General features: G+C 41.6%; 1 protein-coding gene across 1 annotated transcript in view; it reads left to right on the top strand.

The window, feature by feature from the left end:
- Positions 1-19,423, top strand: part of PLCXD2 (phosphatidylinositol specific phospholipase C X domain containing 2) — a 40,219-nt gene extending 20,796 nt beyond the window's left edge. Inside the window, exons 2-4 of the mRNA XM_053312726.1 lie at positions 3,120-3,580; positions 6,145-6,386; positions 13,215-19,423. Of these exons, the coding sequence (XP_053168701.1) occupies positions 3,120-3,580; positions 6,145-6,386; positions 13,215-13,365 (854 nt within the window). The 3' untranslated portion in view covers positions 13,366-19,423. The remainder of the gene's footprint in view (positions 1-3,119; positions 3,581-6,144; positions 6,387-13,214) is intronic.
- The last annotated feature ends 728 nt before the right edge of the window (positions 19,424-20,151 follow it).

Here is a 20,151-nt window from a genome sequence, read left to right on the forward strand (position 1 = left end):
GGGTTAAGAGAGCTAGCTGTTTCTTAGCCCTGTATTTTAAAATCGCCTGCATGCAGCCAGGGCTAGGAGACTACGGGGCTCCCACCCAGTGTCGAGGGAATCCTCATAACACACTGCACACTCACAAGGTGCATTATCAGAGTTCCGGGGGCTGGGACAAAGTGTCCCAGCCCCTGACCCTCCACACTGCCGGCAATCATGTGGATGGGCAATCCGCCTGCCCAGGGAGAGAAGAGGGATCATCTGAAGGGAGCTAAGTGCAAGCAGCCTTCCTCCCCACTCTCCCTTGAGCCATTTTCTTACTGATCATGAGAGAGGGCTCATCTTGTAAAGTAAACTTTATTTAACACCAAAGTTGCAATGTCATAGTTTCTTGGCCTAAAGACTTGTCCAACTGGCAGAGTGATTGTCTTCAAAAGATGATTAAAGGAACACCCAGGAAATTGTACTCTATTAGCTTGACTCCTATATACGGCAAGTTGTTAAGGCAAATTATACCTGTATATGATCCTTTAACAAGGCATCTGGTGAAGTACTGTAGGGCCACCTAATGAGTAATTTGGAAAGTGGGGATTAGAAAATGCAGTGTTACTGTATGTGTTGTAAAGATATCAAAAGAGTGCTAATAGAAGGAAGTAACAATTTGTTTTCTGTTTGGTATCTGCTGAAATCTGATGGAAAAACTACATGGGCATCTACCACGGATACTTTAGGTACAGGGAAGCCTACCTTAGAACAGGATGTGCACTAGACTTCTAGAACACCAGTGCAATGCAGTTGCTAAGAAACTGAGCAATGAATTAGGAAAGCCACAGTTCAAATTTCACCTCTGCTATGAATTCACTAGGTGGCCTTAGGCAAGTCATTCCCTCTTACTCTGAGCTCTCCATCTGCAATATGGGGATAACAGTACTTAATTAATTAATGTATAGGATTGTTGGAAGGATTACAAGATAATGTATGTGAAATGTTTTTGAATGCTCAAAAGCATGGTACAGAATGCTAAGTATTATGAAATAACCTTTTGAGTTTTCAGTGATATGGTAGTGATATCTGAACTATGTTGGTTATACAAACTGAAATATGCACAAATGAGTCTGATGTAGTGCTAACTCCTAATATTGCCTTCACACACATGTGGACGCATGGCTTTCTGGACCTTTGTTCACTTCCTTTAAGTGCTTGTGAGCTGCGGGTGGCTTGCCATGGGTGATCAGATTGAAAGTAACTCTCATTTGACTCTCCCTTTTCAAATGATCTCATGCCAATTCACTCTCAATTATTCAGCCTTTTTAGGGGAGAAATTTTTCTTTGTTCCCCTCCATTGGCTTCAGGCTAAACAAGCTTTTACTTCTACAATATTTATTTTCCTTCACATTGCTTAGTCCGTATGGCACGTATATGTGAAGCTCTTTGAAGTGGACTGAAAACAAGAATTCCATTTGTAAAGCCAAGAAATACATTTTTACAAGTTCACCGTAAAAAACAAAATGCCCTAAACAAAGATGCTATATGACTATAATCCCCCACACTTGTTATTTCCGGCATTCTCAGGATGTGGCACACTGATATTTGATTTGTACAGGTGGATTCAAAACTCCTAACAAGGTAATCCATTTAAGTGCTTAATCTCATTTGCAGCTTGAACTTTGCATGGCAGGAAACGTGTTGTTTTTGGAGACAACACACATGATTGAGCATACATGAGGCAGACCCCTGACAATGTCATATGTCTGATGACTCTCTGACAATTAGGATCCTTTGTAGTATCAGTACTACAAAGGGAATGTGGAGTATGGAAGAACAGAGAGATAAATACATGTGAGGTTAGACTAGGAGCATAACCATATGTGTACTATAGTAGTTGGTTGTTATACCTCTTAAACAATAAGATGTTGTTTAAGATAGTGTTCTTCACTGCAAGGCCCGGGAGCTAGTAGCAGCTCCCATCAACCCTAAGTGTAGCTCCCCGACTAATTGCTTGTTTGGCCTGTATGAAGCTTTAGCTGAATACTCTGCACAGTCCTCCTGGCACTGCATCATTCCCATCATGCAGTGCTGCACTTTGCCCAGGGGCTCCTTTCTTTAAGAGGCCAGGGGCTCCTTTCTTTAAGAGGCTCCTTTAAGAGAAACAGAGCCATCTCAGCCAGAGCACCATCTTGACAGGTGAGCACAAATTGCTAGTAAATGTAGTCCTCCCTAGATCTTTATGTGGAAAGTGCTGGGGAGGACTACACTTGCTAGTGCTCTAGGCGCACCTTCACAGATGTTGCTGGAGCTCGACAGAGTTCCATTTCTCTTAAATGGCTCCCGGGCGCTGGGAAGAGTGGAGGTCAGATGTGACGGGAAATGGTTCTCACATTAAAGGGTTTTTGTCAAAGTGGCCCCCACCTGTAAAATAGTGAAGATCACTGGTTTAAGATGCACCTCTTAAATAAGAAGATTAGAAAGCAGTCAATTAAACATTACCACTTTTCCATAATCCTTTGTAGTCTGGATTGCTTAGCCAAACTAAACTGTTGAGTGAAATAATGCATTTATACTTTATTAGGGAGACAATAATCCAAAAAGCATGCTTAAAGTATAAATTATCAATGCACTCTTTCATTGAACAGTTTAGTGTGGCTAAGTAATCCAGAGTATGAAGGTATATAGGAAAGTGCGAGGTGATGTTTAAATTGATTGCCTTATCATCCACATCTTTGCCTCATTGACAGAGAAGTGGATTATAAAGACCTCTCCACTCTTATGCCAGCAGAAAATGTCTCCTAGATCAATGAAGGTCCAAGCTTGCCACTGCCCCACACAACATTGTGGCTGGAGGTGATGGAGCTGTAGCCCCACAACCTCTGGGGACCCAAGCATGGAAACTTCTGCCATAGAGCATGGGATGCTCTCACATCCTCATGGGATGCTCTCACATTTTTTTAGATTAGCTTTCTGTCTCCTTTTTTAAATGGAGCCACTGCTGTCAAAATTTTCATTATTGATTGCTTTTGTTACTGTTTGTGTGGTTTTTTAGTATCCCGTTTTGGATACTTCAGTATTCCTATTTTGGGAATAATTTTAAATAAATAAATTTGTGGGAATAAAATAGTACTGCTTTTCTTTCTCTATAGGATCCCATGACTCTTTCAGCTACTGGGTTGATGAGAAATCTCCTGTTGGACCAGACCAAGTCGCAGCTGTCAAGCGGCTGTCTAAAATTTCTTTGGTGAGGAAACTCATGAAGAAATGGTCAGTGACACAAAACCTAACCTTCAAGGAGCAGCTGGAAGGTGGAATCCGTTACTTTGATCTCCGTGTATCTTCCAAACCAGGTGAAGCAGGGCAAGAAATCTACTTCATACATGGTTTATTTGGCATTCGAGTGTGGGATGGGCTGATGGAGATAAACACTTTCCTAACGCAACACCCCAAAGAAGTAGTCTTCCTGGATTTCAACCATTTCTATGCTATGGATAACAACCATCATGTGTACCTGATCAGCAGGATCCAAGAAGTATTTGGGTCAAGACTCTGCATGAAGGAGTGTGTAGAACACGTGACACTGCAAAGCATCTGGGAAAAGCAGCAGCAGGTATGGGAACCTTTCCATTTTCTTGGGTCTGGGACAAACTTGTAATTCAGCTATTAGAATTGTACATTCAGTTCCTGGAACATGTGATTGGTCTTCTGTCAAATACTGCCCTTCATGTTTTGAATATGAGCTAAAACTGAGTGTTTAGGCCACCAAAAAAAGTTATCTTTGTTGGTTTTACTGTTGAATAACAACTTCACAGTAGCAAAACAAATCAAGAATTCGTATTTCCAAAATACTCCTCTTTTGCTATTGCTTCCCAGCATATAGTATTCAGAGGCATACTGTCCTTTAACCTGAAGATAGCATATGCCATCATGACTAGTAACCATTGACTTGCCTTCCATGTATTTATCCAGCCCCCTTTAAAAACCATTTAAGCTAATAACCAGCAGCACCTCTTCTTGTAGCAGTGAGTTCCATAAATTAAATTAATTAAATTATGTGCTGTGTGTACTGTTTGTATATACTCATCCATATATCTGAGTATGAACCCACCTTCTATGTGAGTAAGTGAATTCTTTATTTATTTATTTATTTTTCCCCACCCCAAAAAGTGCTTATAATTTAGATTCATGAGATTTGTAACATTCTGATGGAAAGGACAAGAATTCTATATCCAACTTTCCTTTGCTGCTCAATCTTAACAGTTTTTTAAAATGACTCTAAAGGCTACACTAGAGATGTGCATGAAATGGATTTTCATTCAAAACACAGAGGGCTGAAATGTTTTGTCGAGACAACAGTCATCCAAGTTGTTTCGACAGAACAAAACACGAAATGTTTTGAGTGTTTCGGCCATAGGGAACAATGGGGGAACTCGCAACGCCACATTGTTCCCCATGGGTAGCTCCTAGGGACACCAAAGTGGGCTGGGTGGTAGGGCATGATGGGTGCTATCTACCACCTAGCCCACAAATGAAATAGGTAAGTAGGGGTTTTTTTAACAGATTAAAAATTTGTTAGAACCACTCCTTAACTTTTTAAAACAGGAATTTGTGGAACCACCTGTGTTACGTCAAAATGGCTTACTAAAGTAACCAGTTTACTGTGACATTCTAGTAAAGTTGAGAGCTGTTTGCCATTCTGCTTAAGAGACAGAATGTGAAATGAAACATCTTTCAAGTTAAGTAAATTGAATACATACGGATTGCTAAAGCATCTTTTATCTCACATTTACCAAATGTCCTCACATTATGATCAACATGTCCATCTGTCCCAGTGACAATAGCCCTTGTCCCACCCCAATCCTATCAGCTTTACTGTTCCAGGGGAAGTGGTGGGTACATTTTCTATGTCTCACAAAACTAGTTTCACCTTCCCCCAGCACTCCATGTTCCCCTAGCACCTTCTCTTTCTGACCCTCTTGACGGGCTGATTCGAGGGGCAGATTTAGGGACAGGCAGTCCTGGCAACCACCAGGGGTGCCAGGCTTGCAGGGCACAAAACATTTCAATTATTTTTCAAGTTAAAATGTTTTAATAAGATTAAAGGAAATACATTTGTTTTTGTTTGCTTATATATGGGAGGCATACATACCACCTGACAGATCCATGTGTGTACATGTATTGCCTTTTGTGACAGGGATAAGTCATGCATGCATGCAAAGTCATGAAAGGAACTTCAAAGTCATGGGGGAAAGGTTATTCAGAAGCTGGACTTGTGGAAGGTGCATCAATGACGTCCCTGGCCCGGGTTTGGTCTAGGGCCAGCCCTGTCTCCTCCTCCTGCCTTTCCCATCACATCCTGTTCTGTGCACCCTGGAGACTTGTCACCTGTACCTGCCACTTGCTGAAGCTCCAGGCAGCTATTTGTTCCCGGCAGCTTCAAACACGTGGGTTCCACTTCTCCATTCGTTCTTCAGCCTCCTTTCTCACACTGACACAGTGTGAGTGTCTGCAGAACATGATGTGATGGGAAAGGCAGTGGAAGCAGTCAGGGCTGGCCCTAGACCAAACCCAGGCAAGGAATGTCATTGATGCACCCTCCAGTTGTTCCACTTTGAATACCGTAACTAGCTTTCTTACTTAATAAATCACACTGACACAGCAGCATGTGCTAAAGAAACTCCCCCTAGTGATACTATTTGACTATATTTGCGTGGAATTCTAAACATGCTTACTAGAAAGCAAGTCTTATAGAAGTTAAAGGGACTTCTTTTAAAAAAGAATTTTAAAAATTTAGAACAACTCCACCTGAAATCCTGCTTAATAACTCTTTAACTATACTGTATTTATATAGCACTTTCCCCAGAAATTTCAAAGCCCTTCAAATTATTTCTACAAGCTTTGCAACAATCATGTAAGGCAGACAGCGAGAGTGGCACTCTTAAGGCCTGTGAACACCTAGTGAAGTGAAATTTGAACCAGAAACTTCCCAGCTCATGCTCTGTGCTAGTCCTTTTTTATGTATACACTGATGCTGAATAACAGTTCACGCCCCGCTGTCGTACCCCCACCCCACCCCCTTGTCCAAATGTATCGAAAACAATTTCACTAGGGGTAGTATGAGTAGGGCAGAAAGCAGAATGCAGTTTGGGAACAGTTTTCATTCCTGTGTTTCAGGTTCTCATTTTCTACCACCACCCACTCTATGAAGGATACCCCTTTCTGTGGCCCGGGAAAACAATGCCAGCACCATGGGCAAACACAACCAACGTGCATAAACTGTTGCAGTTTTTAGAAACCACTCTTGGTGAGCGGGCAAAAGATGGAACTTTTCATGTGTCTCAAGCTATTCTCACGCCAAGAGTCAAAACTATTGCGCGACATCTCATCCGTGGCCTGAAAAACACACTTGTTCACAGGTAAGTTCCCATGGAATTTTCAGTGGGATTGGCTAACACTATTTACTTCTGTAATTTTATAATGCATGCAAACAAACCACCAAGTCATATTTCTTATACTTTGTGCCCAACTGAAACAAAGCTCAGGTAATTGTATTTTACTTGCATTTGTGCTCGGGTATCCTTTCCCCTGCCCCACCCATTGTCTTGCCCTCTGTCAGAATTCCTATGGTTAGGAATCTGTCTTTGTAGGTGTACAGTTTTGTAAAGCACCATACACAATGCTGTCTCTAAATAAATAAAATGGTGTGTGGGGGCAGGGGCATGTAGCTCCAAGTTCATGTTTGGAGTTTGAACCTTGCCAAACTGTTTCACTGTCGGTGCAATAATTTGTCAGAGTACACTAGTCCTGACACTTCTGTCCCAATGACTCTCACTTAATTTTATTGAAATAGGTGGGTTTAAGCTAACTGGCTCAGTTGTGTTGATGTGATTAGACAGACGCCGTTACTACTGCAGCAAGTTTCTGCCACCTACAGACCAAACTAAGGAAAGCAACTTCTTCCCCTAAAGCCATTACACGTTTATGGGTAAAGTCAACAGTGAGCTTGATGGCATCTTTATTGTATCATTAAAATTTTGAGGACTGAAGTCCATTTAATCAGATGCATGAAGTGCTTTCCTCAGTTAACAGGCGTGTGGGGGGGGGGATAAGACAGTGGGTGAGACAAAGTGGCAGGGCTTTAATAGTGAGGTCAAATTGTCCTGAAGTTCAAGAGTCTCTTAAAACCTTAAGTGGATATTGTAGTATCTTCCCCGAGGTAAGATTGTTAGGCATTCTCACAACCAGTCACTCTGTTAGTCTGACCTTGAGCCTGAAGGAGCAGGAGACAAAGTAAGTTTAGAATCTTTCTTTATTTAGCCTATACAAATAACTTCATTCCCAGGATAGACAAGACTGCAACAAACTCTGGGCAGCTTGCACTTAGAAACAAAAAGCTAAGCCACACCCCACCAAACGTACACCTAACGTTAAAGAGACAGAACATATATACTACATCCCTGCCCCCTTTCGATTAATACAACTCTTCATCGATTACACTGTAAAACAGAAGCTCTTGGCTATTGTCTTTGCTATGAGAAAGTTTCATCAGTATGTGTTTGGTGCACCAGTTTTTGTTCAGTCAGACCATAAGCCCTTGGAAGCCATATTTGCTAAACCCATTGGACAAGCTCCAGCTAGGCTACAACGGATGCAGTTGCAGCTTCAAAAATATGACATACGTATTGTTTATACTGAGGGCAAGTCTAGGTTTATAGCAGACACATTGTCGAGGGCAACTCCATCCAACCCATCGAATGATGATGATGTAGATCTAGATTAGATCAGAAGGTTGTTTGTGGGCTTAAAGAGACCAGGCATTCTGCAGATATAAGGTAAGCACAGTGGCTGACATCCTAACAAAGTGTGTACATTAGGAAGCTCTGGGGGACCCAGTGGGAATGCAAGCGCTCCAGTCCACCTTTGCATGTGCTGTTGCACCAGAGTGCAAAGACTTCTTGGCTCGTCCCACACTCCAAAAGCACTTTGCAAGAGAGGAAATATGTCACTGACCCTCAACTAGCAGATGTGGGAACTTTCAGCTACTCACACAACAGCATGTGTGAAAGAGGACTGAGGGAGTTGTATCTGGGCCCCTGCTGCATCCCCACAGAGTCTCCTAATGCACACACTTTGTTGGCATATCAGCCAGTGATCCTTCACAACAGCAGTGGATAACGCAGTGACATCAACCTTACTCCTACAACTCACTGTACTACTATGAGTATTATGAGTCTATTGTAATGGCCTTTGAACCTGGAGGTAGCACATAGCCATCAAGACTAGCAGCCATTGATAGGCTTGTCTTGCATAATTTTGTCTGACATAGTTTCAAAGCCATTGAAGCTAGCAAATTCCATGTTAATTATGCACTATATAAAGAAACACTTCCGTTTGTCTCTCCTAAATCTCTTGCCAGTCAATTTCATGGGATGACCCCTGGTTCTCAGGTCGTGAGAGAGGGAGAAACACATTTTTCTATCCACTTTCTCCACCTCAGTCATATAATCCTTTTTTCTATCCACTTTTATAAACTTCAGTCATATAATCCTTTTTTCTAAACTAAAGCCTTAGAAACTGTAACCTTTCCTTGAAGGGAAGGTGCTCCAGCCCCCTGATCATTTTGGTTGACCTCTTCTGTACATTTTCTAGCTCTCTAGTAACCTTTTTGAGATGCAAGTCAACAATTGCACAATATTCAATATGTGGCCGCGGCACAGATTTGCATAAGGGCATGGACTTTGCCTTTTTCAAAGCTCTTGCACCCTGGGTTGATGTCACTGTGATATCCACCATGACCCCAAGATCTTTTTCCTGGTTAGCCACCAGCAGCTCAGCCTCAATGCATATTTGAAGTTGGGTGGTGTTTTTTAGTTTGTTTGTTTTTGCCCCAGTGTATATCACTTTACACTTACATTGACCCACATTTGCCATTTTACTGCCCATTCACCTAATTTAGAGAGGAAGTACCAGTCCCAGTACTAATTTTTGGAGGACCACACTTCTTACTTCTCTCTATTGTGGAAAGTGTCCATTTATTCCTACTTCTTGTTTTCTGTTCTTTAGCTAGTGACCAGTTTATCAAAGAACCTGTCCTCTTATCCCATGATTGCTAATTTTACTCAAGAGCCTTTGATGTGGGACTTTATCAAAGCTTTTTGAAAGCCCAATATACAATGAGCCCTTTCTCATGATCTCTGAGAAGGGTTGGGTGAGCGGGCAGGGAGGAAGGTTTCCTTACCTCGCCTTCCCCGCAGATGATCTACAGAGGGCACTAGGTGTGCGTATTGTGCACCCAGATGACCCTCTGCTATCTCTGGCAGCCCGAAGGGTTGGGGGCTGGAACGCATTGTTCTGCCCCCCTGGAACTCCCATAATGCACCACGCAAGTGCACGTTGTGGGTATCCGCCAGCACCAGCCAGGAGCCCAGCAATCTGCCAGCCCTGGAAACAAGCAACCAGGGCTGGCAGATGATAGAAAAAATGGGGCTAAGGGAGTACTTGTTCCCTGAACCACGTTTTAAGCTGCAGGCTCTGCAGGCAGGTTTGCTGTGGCGGCTTCTTATGAGCAGCCAAGAGCAGGCTTGGCTGCCATAGTCCTTTCTTGGCTGCTCATGAGAACAGCCTCAATATCTACTTCATCACCTCTATCCACATACATTTAGGCACTCTCAATTTAAAATGAGGCCTTGCCTTGCAAAGGCCAATTGGCTCTCCTTAAGCAAGGCTTGTTGTTCTACTATATGCTTAATAATTTTATCTTTAATTATGCTCTCCAGCAATTCACCTGGAGCAGATGTTAAGCTTAACAGTTTGCAATTCCCTGGATTCCTTTTTTAAAATTGTTACACGGGCTACTTTTCTGTCCTCTGGTACAGAGCTTGAAACATGTTACATATTTTTTGCAAAATCAGCAATTTCATGTTTGAGTTAAGAACTCACAGGTAGATGCTGTCCAGACCTGGTGATTTCTTTTTTCTTCAATACACCCTAGAACATCATCTCTGTGTCACCTCTCTTTGGTTCATTTCTTCAGACTCTTATCCTGAGAGGGTCAGTTCAGGTACAGGTATCTGATCTTCCACAGTGAAAGATGCAGTCTCTATTTCCTCCTTGTGTCCTTTCATTTCCTTATCATCTAATGATCTAACTGCCTCCCTGGCAGGTTTCCTGCTTCTTATGTATTTAAATATTTTTTATTGTTTACCATGATGTGTTTAGCTGTATGTTCCTCAGTACCCCTCCCCTGCTCCCCCGGCTGCATTTCACATTGGCACCTTACATTTCTCTTGCCAGAATGTTTGGACAGGACTTCCCTCCTCTGAATACTTTCCTTGACTCACTTGTTAGCCATGCTGGCATCCCCTTCATGCTGCCTTTCCTTTTTTGTGATATGTGCTCCAGCTAAGATTCTATTATTGCAGTGTTCTGGAGATTTGATCCTCTTGACTTTCCCTTTCAGTTTCCTCAACAAAATTATAGAGGGTTTTCAAAGTAGGCATGCTTCATCTCTACCTCTTTGAAATATAACTTACAATATATAACAGCACTGCTGCTGTCCAAAGTTTTGCTCTACACTTATGAGACACTAGATAGCGCTAGAGTACTTTTTTTTTCTCATGAAGAAGTGAGTTTCAGGAAGTCATCCTTCAGTCTAATTGAAGTCTACCTAGTGTCCAAACCAGAAGGCTACTGTCAAAAATTTTAAAAGCATGAAGTGCATTTTCACACCCCAAATCACATGTGGTGTGAAAATATGTAAAACATCACATGTGATTTTAAAAACCTGTAAAAATGCATATTGTTTGTCCCAACCAAGTATAATTTTGTTTGCTTAGCAATTTGGTATGTAATTCCTCCTTCCCATTCTCCTAATGTGCTGCATAAATTTGCCGGTTGAAAATGTTGCTGTAAGTGCAAGCCAAATGTGTGCATGATATTCAGTTGATGCTCTGTTTGCCTAGGAGAAGGTTTCTAGGGGAAAGAGTGGGTTTGGGAGTGTTTATTGACCTTTGGAAGCCCCTGATGAAAAGCTTGGTATAGATAAAATGTTCTTGTATTACGACATGGCCCAGTTCAAAGATCCATGTTATCCCCAGAGCTGTTCACAACCTCCATGAACTGTAAGTGTCTCAAGCCCTATTCACACATTATGTTCAACACTTGTACAACCAGTGTACACAGGTACAGCACTGTGCACAGGGACAGTTATTCACACATTATGCTGTACACAGACAGATACAGCATTTTTCCCCTATTTGTACCATGAATTTGAGGGGTCTGTACCCTGGTTCACTTTTAAAATGAGTCCAGGTCCAGTCATTCATACAAACACATGTTGTACAAGTGTGCAGACATCTGTATACTCATACAACATAATGGACCGGGTCTCATGATCAGTGAGACCCAGTTCCTAGCGGTGAGTGGGCAGGGAGCCCTGGGCGGCCGGATCGGCCACCCACACGATTGCCGGCCCCGAGACAGAGCCGGTGGGGGCTGGGGAGCTCGGGGGCCGCTCGGCCCCTTGAAGCCCCAGTATGCCCTGCGTGAGTGCGCAGAGCATACTGGGGAGAGCCCGGAGACTGCTTTTAAGCCTCTCGGTCGGGGGTCTACTCGCAAGTAGCCATGGAGCCGCACCACGGCTACTCACGAGCAGATAGCCCGGGTTTGCGGAGTGCTCGCTCCGCAAACCCGGGCTAAGGGGCGGGCTACTGGAGCAAGCAAGATTTCAGAACTATTTATTTTAGTTTGAAAAGTCGGAACTATTTAACATAAAGACACCCATGATAAAACAATGACTAACATGTCAATGTACCGCGGGTGGTTTTGTACCAGCTGCACTGTTGAGGGTGTCTAAAACATTGCTGGCACTGTTACACAAGAGCATTCTTGTACTAATACAGAAAACTCTGCAATTGCGCTTGCAGGACACAGGCAGTGCAGAATTGTCCATGGTATGCAGCGCATCATGTCAGAGCTTACAACATCTTTTATAGACAACACCAGTACAGTGTTTTTCATAGTCAGTATTAGGAAATCTGATCAAAAGGCATACATAATATTTTAGAAGCAAATTGATCGACACATTTATTTTCCTTTTACATTTAGTGACTTCCTGCTTTTTATGGAGCTATAGAACTTCATCTTAAAATGTATTGCTTTGCTCACACCTGGCAGCTGAAATTCACTTAAAAGGCCATATGATACTGTCAAGTGTTAAGACACAATTTCTCATTTCATTCAGAGGGAGTTCAGAAGGTACAACTTGAAGTAAGATGGATTTTTTAAAGCAGGGAGGCTTTTGCAGTGAACTGGTGAGTGCACAAACTGCATTTGCACGGGCATGGGCATTAGTGCCTTACGGGCATTCCAAGAGCTTACAATGAATGTGCATGGTGGGGAGTGGCATCCTGGTGACAGAGTCTGCCTCAGACCTACCACGTGCATTTAAACAACTGTGGGGAAAGGCAGGAAGCTGGCCTTGCCAGGTGCCTGGTATCATCGAGGGTCCCTCCATGCAAACAAATGTGGGCTCTCCTCAGACCTTTAAATGTGCACATATAGGTCAGGGCCTGGTGTCAGGATTGCACTCCCCTGCACTCTGCGTATACTTTGATTGTACCCTGTTTGAATATCTGTAAGGGGCTGGTATAATTTGCAAGTGAGATCTTCCTTTAGACTTTGCATGGAGTTCTGCACTTGGACCTGGAACAGTTAATCTACATATTTTAGCAAGAATGTAAAACTGTTTCACAAAAATAGCTGAGAAACAATCTTATTCCTCCCTAATTTTCTGTCCTTTTCAGCTTAACCGGTAAACAACTCAGAATTAGAAATATTTAAGTTCCTCTCGCTTGCAACAGCAGGCTTGTCAGAGCCCTCTTTGTGAAAATATGTAAAGTAAGTTGCAAAATCCCAGGCACAAAGTACTTGCTGAGCTCTTCTTGAAGCATCTCAAAGTCTGTTTTTAATGGGAAAGGACAAAAAACAAACAAACATGTTTTGCTTCGTTGATGTTTGTTCTTGGAGTATATTTTATTTAGCGACTGTCACTCTCATCCCCAGAGTGACAGCTCAACATCAGCATAATTTTATCCTATATATCAACACCAGCATGATTGGTCAGAATACTTACACATGTCAAGTCACATGTGCAAGGGCAATGTGTTGCTTATGCATAGGATGTAGCGTGCTTCTCATACATATGCTGAAGGACTGTGTTACATTTTTCTTTCTTTTCCCTCTAGGAATCTCCCTTTGATTCTGAACTGGGTGAAGTTGCAGAAACCGGGCGTCATGGGCGTTAACATAATTACGTCGGACTTTGTGGAGCTGGTTGACTTTGCAGCTACTGTGATTGCATTAAACGACTTCCTTTTAGAAGAGAATAAATCTTGACTCCTCAGCAGCTTTCTTTTTCTTACCCAGAGTTTACTTTGCCTCACTTTAACATGGAAATGTTGCCCAGGCATATCGATAGCTTTTGTTTCAAGCTCTCTTCCCCCAGCTCCCATTTTACTGTTTTGCACATTATCAAGAAAAATGGCACATGCTGGTGACTGCACCATTCTGGACCATGTCCAGAGCTAGTGCTTCAGCCCAACTTTCTTTGTCAATCTGCTGCACATATGGCTGTTCTGCCTGCAGCTGCTGAAATACAGGAAGTGACACTGATTGGCCAACTTGGAAGCTGGACACTTAAACACATGGAAATAATTAACAGAGGCCCCTCTCTGGACTTGTTGAGTGTGTGCATCCTGCATGTTATGAAACCCAGGACTCCAGCTCTAAAGACCATTATTGATCTCTAAGCACAATTTTGCCAGACAAGCCAAAATATTTGCTCTCCTGGCGACATCAGTCAGACATGTTCTGCTCTCTTCCCTTCTGCTGTACTGTATTAAGCTACCTCGGTCACCTTTTAAACACCCTTCCTATTCTTTAGTGTGATTTGTGGGGGGAGGGTATATTGTGTGTTACTTTTTAGAGTTCATTATGAAGCATAAATTGTGTTTTTAAACCCATCCATCCCCACATTTTTACTTGAACACTTGTATTTAAATTTGTCATGAGAGTTGGTGTGTTAAATCTAATGGAGCAGATTATACAAAAATATTTATTTAATATGTTTTTACATAATGGAGAAACACTTCTGAGAAGTGTGGGCTATCTCAGAATAACTCTGGGCCAATTCCAATATAATGTTGGGGTTTGAGTTGTTGAAGCTTTTTAGATATTGGGAAATACACGGAAAGATGTGTTTGGAAAATATTGCATCTGCAAAATGCATATGGATTATATAGAAAAGATTCATGGAGTCATTCCCAAACCTCATGCCAGGGCACTTTAGTGAAATAGAGGGAATTGTATGTGCCATGAAAAATCAACTAAGAGCCTAATCCTATGCATATTTACACAGACGTTAACCCCACCAGGTTGGTTGGTTTTCTTTCTTTTCTTTGTTTCACCTCAGAAAAAATGAATTTATTGTTGCTATGCCAACTTCCTATTTGGAAGTTCCTCACTCAGCATTCATAGTGGTCTGATTTATTGTTTTGTTTTAAAACATTTATATTCTGCCTTTCTTACTTAGGCAACCCAAGGCAGCTTACAATTTTTTTTAAAGAACACAAAACACATGAATCTACTTGTGCTGTATGATTTTAGTGAAACTTCAGGGAAAAACTGATTTGCTGAGAGGAATTCCAGCATCAGATCTCAGGTTTGCAGTAGGTTCAAACTGATGCCAAAGAAACCTGGTTCCAAACCTGATTGTTTCAGTTTTGTATCTTTTGCCCATTCCTCATGCTAAGAACCATTTCAGCCAGAATGAATGTGTTTGAGCAGAAAAAGATGGCAATATTTGCATGACCTTCTACAGGGCTGGCTTAAACAGGTCTATACAGAGCCTGGAATGTGTTACTGTATGAACCTACCTCAAGACAGAATCATTGGGCTTAAACAGTTTAATGTTTGAAGTGGTTTAAAGCTCTTCAGTTGAAGATTGAAGTGGTTATCTTTTATTACTCCCCTTCCTTTGTTTCAGTTGTATATTTATTTGAACAGAATAGCGTGTGGTAGCATGAGATGTTTTCTGGTTTCTTTTACTAACATTACAACATTTTATAATTTCTTTTGTTTCTTGAGCATTAAATTGGTGCAGGTATGAGAACACTGTTTGGAATCTGAAATGTTAGCACAGAAATAACTATTAAATATTGGGTTTTGTCCTTGAAAAAAAGAGGGGGAAGTGCATAGACTTTCAAGCCAACTGTATTTCTAGTGGACTCCTATTATCACAGCAAGATGACTGTTGCTGTAAATTTGAGGGACACTTTGCACAACTGCACAAGTTACCTGGGGATAAACAACTCATAGAGGCTTCTTCAGCCTCTGACTTATTTATGTATTCAATGAATGAAATGAAGTAAAAAAAGGGACTGTCAGTCCTCTGAGTCACCTGTCTGCTGTCTTTGGATATGTGGTCATGACTGATGATTGATTGAACTTGCCATTCCATGGAAAGCACAACAGGGTCCTGAGAATGAATCAAGGAGATGTGATTAGAACACACCTTGAATTCCCTATTTGGGAATGAAGAGGAAGTTACTAATAGCCTTTGGTTTTTGTTATGTAAACAGGGATGTTTCAGTGTGGGGTTAAGTTAAAATAGGAGGCTAGTCTGCAAGTAGGGAAAATAGCAGTCTGTTATTAAGTCTGGATATTTATATATTATATGTTGATCTAAAATTTGTATTGGATGGCCATCTGTAGCAGTTTCCTGCACTGGAGTAGACCTTCAATGTATTTTAACTCTAAAATTCTATGAGGCTAGCCCAGCCCAGTTTTTTCCCATTGTGAGAACCAGCAGGCTTGCAGGCAAGCCCGGTGGTTGTCTGCCGGCTAGCCCCCCAAAGTAGCCCTCCCCTTAGCCCAGGTTAGCGGAGCGAGTGTGCCGCTCACCCAGGTTTTCTGATCGTGTGCCATCACGGCGCGGCTCTACACCATGGCGACACACAAGGGGACCCCTGCTGGTAGGCTGCAAGCAGCCTCCGAGGTTCGGAGGTCTCTCCAGGATGCCCTGCACGCTGGCACAAATCCTCCTGGAACTTCCAGGGCCCGCATAGCCCCCAATCCCTGCCGCCCCTGTCAGTTCCATGACAGCTATGAGCAGCTGCTTGACTGCAGAGAGAGTGGGCTAAGCCCTCTCTCCCCACAGAACCCCCTCCAGCACTTCACACCAATTGTGTGAAATGCCTCTATGTATCCTACCTCTTATGTTCAGAGCAAAAATGTATTTTAAAATGGTTAAAATGCTTGAAATGTGTGAAACATAGTAAACTAAAATGAGTCCACTATCCCCTTGACCTGGCTACTAAAATTCAACTAATTCTGCTGCCAATGTGGTCCCTCGGGTTACCTTTCCCATGATAAAATGATTTTTACCAGGCCTATTTTGCCTGACATTTCATTTGACCACCCCTCACATTTGAGATGTAACATGAAAATCTTCACTTAGGGTGTTTCAGGTCTCTAGACAGGGGGTTTACTAACTGTAGAACAGCTGTATCCTTGTCATGTGAACAAGGTGTGTAGATGGAAATTATAAAACTGGTGCTTTTGCTTGATCCTTAGCATTGCAACTAGTCATAAAAATTGAGGCTGCCTTTGAGTTGTGAAAGACCCAAGCTGCTTGATTATTATGGCTGAATGAGTCTCCTTTTGGAGAATGGTCTGTCATTTAACAGCTTTACAGTCTGAGGCCTGGCTCATACAGTCAGTATCCTCATGCGTAGCTGCTGGCAACACAACCTCGTGAGGGCAAGTCTACATGACAGGCTGTTCCATGAAGCAGTTCTTCTGTAGGCGGGTTTCATTGGCACAATTAAAATCCATCTGAATGAAAAGAGAACTCAAAAATGCACAGAAGATACTATACAACACTTTTTAGTCTAATGACTCTTCCTTAGGGATGATTGTTGGTTCAGTTTTGTAAGACAAACCAAAACTCTCTTCTACACCATCTCAGAATACTTGTGTTTCCCATTGAAAGAACTGTATCAGAGTTGTCCCTGAGGAAGAAATGAAAAGATTTAAAATGCATTAGACAATCTATTATCTTCTGTGTACCTCTAAGGCTTCATCTCCTTTCCTATAATTGCTTTCCCATCTTTCCTTTATAAAATCCACCTGAATCTCATGGAAAGGAGCATCATTCATACAAACAGCTTATTGTATGAAGACATACATTTGTTGAATGAAGGCCACTCACATCAGTTGTGAAATGTGTGAATGGACTTTACTACATGATCAGTGTCCAGGATAGGGAAGTCATTTCAGATATAAAGATATTAAGGTCATTTTAAAGCCAAGCTACATGTGCACACAAATGCATGCTATAGAGGTGTGCTTCCAACCAGATGTGCCTCTTTTCCTGTCAAAAAGAGCTGCACAAAGGGGTGGATCCAGTTAAGCCCAGGGGCCACAGGAGGGAGAGATTCATTTTCTCTCTCCACAGCCTGCTTTCCTGCCGGGGATTGGCCCCTTGAAGCAGCAATTTGCCCCTCAAGCAGTGATTTCTGATTTGGGAGTAAATCACCACTTCAGGGGCATGATTTTCAGTGGCAAAACTGGGCCAGAGCGGGGGAGGGAGTGAATCTCCTTGCCAACCCTGGTCCCAACCAGGTTCTCCATTGTCCTCTGCATGGCTGTTTTAGTTTGAAATGCAATTTACTAGTTGTGAGGATGAGACTTCTCCGCAGCTGGATATCTTTTTAACAGTTAACTCTTTTCTTTTACTTTTTAAAGAAACCTTTTTGTAGACTGCTATAAATCATTATATTTGAAATTATGGACTATATTACATTTTGTCATTAATGAACTGTTCTGTGTTCGATGCCTAGCACAATATGCTAATTCTTGATTCAACTTTAGGCCCTGGAGCAGCCTGCATTATGCATTGAGTTTGTCTGTCTCAATTATGATGCAATAGAGCCATTGCTTTGGATATGTCTAAAAAGCTCAATGAGCAAGCAAGAACTTGACAAACAAGATTTTATGTTATTTAATGGCATGGAATCTCTCTTCAGCCTTGGGAATGTGATACCCATCAGAGTTTGTGGGACAGAGAGAGAAAGAGTTAGAAGTCATTTCTGTTTAGAGTTTGGAGGCAGAAGCAGAGAGAGAGAGAGAGTTTTGAAATGGCAGAAGGAAAGCACCCTGTTATTGAGTTACTCACTTTGAAAACCAAATCCAGTACCAGTGGCCATACTGCCTGTTTTAGAACCTATTGATTTCTGCTATGCTCTGAAGATATTACAAAAACACCATAAGTCTCCAGTGTGCCCTTATTTTAAAAAAAAACCTAGTGCTGCCCCTGGACTTCTCATCCTGAATGTGTGACAGTTGTAACATGCCTTCCCAAAAGCTAGTCAATAAAGCATGGCACTATCCCCTTTCTTCAAGAGATAGATAGGCAATATTTAAATAGATAGGCAATGTATAGCAGGCATTAATTTATTTCGTCTCTCTGGGACCTGCACAATAAAGAAACAGGACTTTTCTTGTGGTTTGGCACGAGGCAAAGCACTCTAGAATTCCTTATGTTTCTGATGCAAAATTGCTGCTGTTTCACCTGCAGGGTCTGTTTTGTAGCAGAACTGCTATGAAGCAGAACCCTACAGAGATGTTCATTTCCTCAAAGTCCGCTGCTTCAAATCTTCCCAGTGTTGTAGAGCCAATTTTACCCAACAGTGGGGTTTCTTTTATAATGGCTCTTACCTTTATTCTGTGTGTATATCTGTACATCCTACATATTTTTTTCTAAGAAACCAGTTCACAATTACTACAAGCATTTGAATTTTTTCATATGAATAGCAAATAGAAAATAAGAGATTTTATTTTCTTTTGCTTTTCGTGATCTGTTGCATGTGTTGTCTTCTTATGGTCCATGAGCAACCTTCTGTCAATGCTGCTGGTTTTATTTACAATTAATAAGTAAAAGTCATAGCAAAATATGTAATTGTAATTATATGTATAATTTGTAATTTATTTATTTATTAAGTAAGCATTGTTATTTCCTGTAAGCATCTGATATCTGGTTTTGCGTTATGTAAAATACGCTTTCAGTCAGTTGCCTCGTTTTTAATAGTCCTTGTTTTTCCTGAAAAGGTATACATTTCACCTTTTTCTTCCAAATGTCTATTCTTCCTAGTTTTTTGGTCCACTGCACCCTATGTGATCGATCACAGCCCTACTGAGTATTGTAAAACCAGGATACCTCACTTAATTTATGCACATAAAATGTGTGACTAACATCTGTTCTTCACATTTACTCAGTGTTTCTGACCCTGGAATTTCTAACTTTAGACGTGAGTGTGCAATGTGGATGGATGCAATAGAATTGTTCTGTTAACTTGTCAATGTAATAAAATTATTTTGATATTCTAGAAAACTACATTGTGGTTTGTTTCAAGTTACTTGCCTTTCTTTTTGCAGAGCAGTCATGGATCAATGTATAACCTTTCACTGATGATTAAATTGAAATATTAGAAAATATATTAAAAGCAGGAGACTTCAGATAGGCAAGTGGCTCATAATTTGCAATGCCGTTTTCCATTTAATAGTCTGGAAACAACTGTTTCCATTCATCCTCTCGCTGAATCTGGAAAATTTAAGATGCAATCCTATACTATATTAAAAAAAATGTTTCAGCCAGGATCTAGTGTAAGCCCCTTTATGCTGGCAAAACTTCAGGTATGACTCTGCCACGCCAGCACAATTGCACCACTTTGTCAAGGGAATGCTATGCTAGCACCACCAGCAGAACTTTGGCTGCAGGAGGCCTCAAAGTGAGGTGGAGATGTGGACATGTCGTGGGTGGGATGGGGAGGAGCTTATATCACATTCTGTACCCATTCCAAATTCCAGACATGCCTCCAGTGATATCCTAACATTACTCTAACTTCAGACATGAGCCAGCTGAGTCGGTCAGTACCATCTGGGGGGGATGAATGCTCATTATAATTTTTGATAAGGTCTGCACTCCTAGAGATGGAAAATAGGTGACAGCATTGCAAGGCTTTCAGTGTGTTGCCATGCTTATATTGTCCTGACCATCAGATCTGCAGCAGGCAAATTTGCAACGGTGTTTTAAAAACTTCTGAAAGTTTTATAAACACAAAA

This window comes from Hemicordylus capensis, chromosome 3 (genome assembly GCF_027244095.1).
Source record: "Hemicordylus capensis ecotype Gifberg chromosome 3, rHemCap1.1.pri, whole genome shotgun sequence".
Lineage (NCBI taxonomy): Eukaryota > Metazoa > Chordata > Lepidosauria > Squamata > Cordylidae > Hemicordylus > Hemicordylus capensis.